Source organism: Gavialis gangeticus, unplaced genomic scaffold (genome assembly GCF_001723915.1).
Source record: "Gavialis gangeticus isolate Ggan-Ray unplaced genomic scaffold, GavGan_comp1, whole genome shotgun sequence".
NCBI lineage: Eukaryota > Metazoa > Chordata > Crocodylia > Gavialidae > Gavialis > Gavialis gangeticus.
Window position 1 is genome coordinate 21441104 of NW_017729027.1, and position 1785 is coordinate 21442888.

At 40.1% G+C, this 1785-nt stretch overlaps 1 protein-coding gene across 3 annotated transcripts in view; it reads right to left on the reverse strand.

The window, feature by feature from the left end:
- The window catches only part of COL19A1 (collagen type XIX alpha 1 chain), a 594002-nt gene that overhangs the window by 502517 nt on the left and 89700 nt on the right, over window positions 1-1785 (reverse strand). For all 3 annotated transcript variants that reach the window (XM_019520501.1, XM_019520502.1, XM_019520500.1), the window contains exon 10: window positions 808-861. In XM_019520501.1, the coding sequence (XP_019376046.1) occupies window positions 808-861 (54 nt within the window). The remainder of the gene's footprint in view (window positions 1-807; window positions 862-1785) is intronic.

A 1785-nucleotide genomic window follows, 5' to 3' on the forward strand; every position in this document is an offset into this window, starting at 1 on the left:
AACTGTCTGAGCCCCCAAGGCCTGGAACAAACTCCCCCCAGAGGTGGTGCTAGCACCTACTCTGGATACTTTCAAGAAACATTTGGATGTTTATCTTGCTGGTATCCTTTGACCCTTGCTGATGTCCTGCCCCTTGGGCAGGGAGCTGGACCCAATGATCTTACAAGGTCCCTTCCAGCCCCAATGTCTATGACATCTATGAAATATTATGTAAATATACTTTTAGCATTTTAAAAGTAAATTGTAAATTTAAAAGTAAATTGTATGCAAGGAAATCTAAAATGGCACTGAAACTGAGTTTTCAGATTTGCATTCAAGTTACTCACTGGTCTCTGCCTTATATTAGAATAAAATGTATACTTTGCTTCAAAATCACTTTACTATAGATAAAATTAATTTTTTATCTGTGTTGGTGAACTGTATATGCACATTCTTTATTCCACCATCCTATTCAAAATTAATAGATAATATCTCCAATTTGTAAAACTCATTATACCATCTAAACCAGAATCATTCATGATTCTATATCATTTCAGAACTAAAGTAGACCAATTTATTCAACTATTTTAAATAAGCATACAATATATTAAAAATAATAGCCTTACTCTGAAGCACAACTGGATTTAAAATATAATATATTTATTGTTTAATCATTTTAAAGATGAAGAATAAAAGTATAACAATGGTTTGATGGGACAATACCTTTCTTTCACCAAATTTCTGTTGATATGAACTATATAAGCATAAACAGTAAAGTATTGTAAGAATTTTATAGGTATATTGTGCAAATCATGTGTACAAACATACCTTTTTCCCAGGAGGTCCAGAAGCTCCATTTTCTCCTCTGACACCCAAGTCACCCTGCAAGGTAAATTGCAAGCTTAGAGGTTTCAAAGAATCTGAAGTTTGCCTAGCTACCTATCAAAGGAATTTGTTATTTAAACAAACAGTTTCTTTTTCATGTATATAATTTTGCTTTTAGTAGCTTTACACAATAATACTGCAGGCAGATGTTAAGCCAGGGGTGTGATTGAAGTCTGAGCTTTTTTTTATGTCCCATTATTGGTGTGGCAGAAAGCCACCTTGGTTCCTCCCCAAAAATCTCTGCCCTGTGACACTGTGATTAAAATCTCTGTGCTGCGACCATTTGATTCGGATGGGCCCAGCACACAGGAGACCACACCCTCAGCCTGTCCCTTTAGGTAACTTGAGCTGGCTGCATTCCTGAGGGAGGGGGCAAACCTGCTCCCTCTGCCTACGTGACTTGCATCACCTACCTGGGTTTCTACCTGGTGGGTTGGAATCTGCCCGGCAACTAGTGATGTATTTCAAATGGGTTGGCTGACAGCCAACTGGAGCTGGCCTCCACTGGACCAGGTGAATGAGGTCAAAGGGGCTATATAAGTTAGGACTGCCCGGAAGGCGGTCTCGTCTGCCATGTGGTGGAGCTGAAGCCTTGGGGGGGAGTTCAGAGAAGTTGCACCATCTAAAAGTAGCTTCTCCCCCAAAAACTCATGAACAAGGAACAGCCGGACACTAGAAAGGATCTCACCAGCCTCTGGATGAAGCGTGTGAGTAAGCTACTCGAGATCTGATAGATATCTAGCTGGCAGTAACTCAGATGTGTGATCAAAAGGCTACCACAGCCAGACTGTTTGCTCTTTAGGATTTCTAAGATATTGCTCAATCGTGTACCCTGTTTTCACCCTACCCCTGTACTCAATAAAGTCCTCTTTTGTGACTGGTGTGGGAGACTTATTGAGGGGTGGGTCTAAATTATGCCTA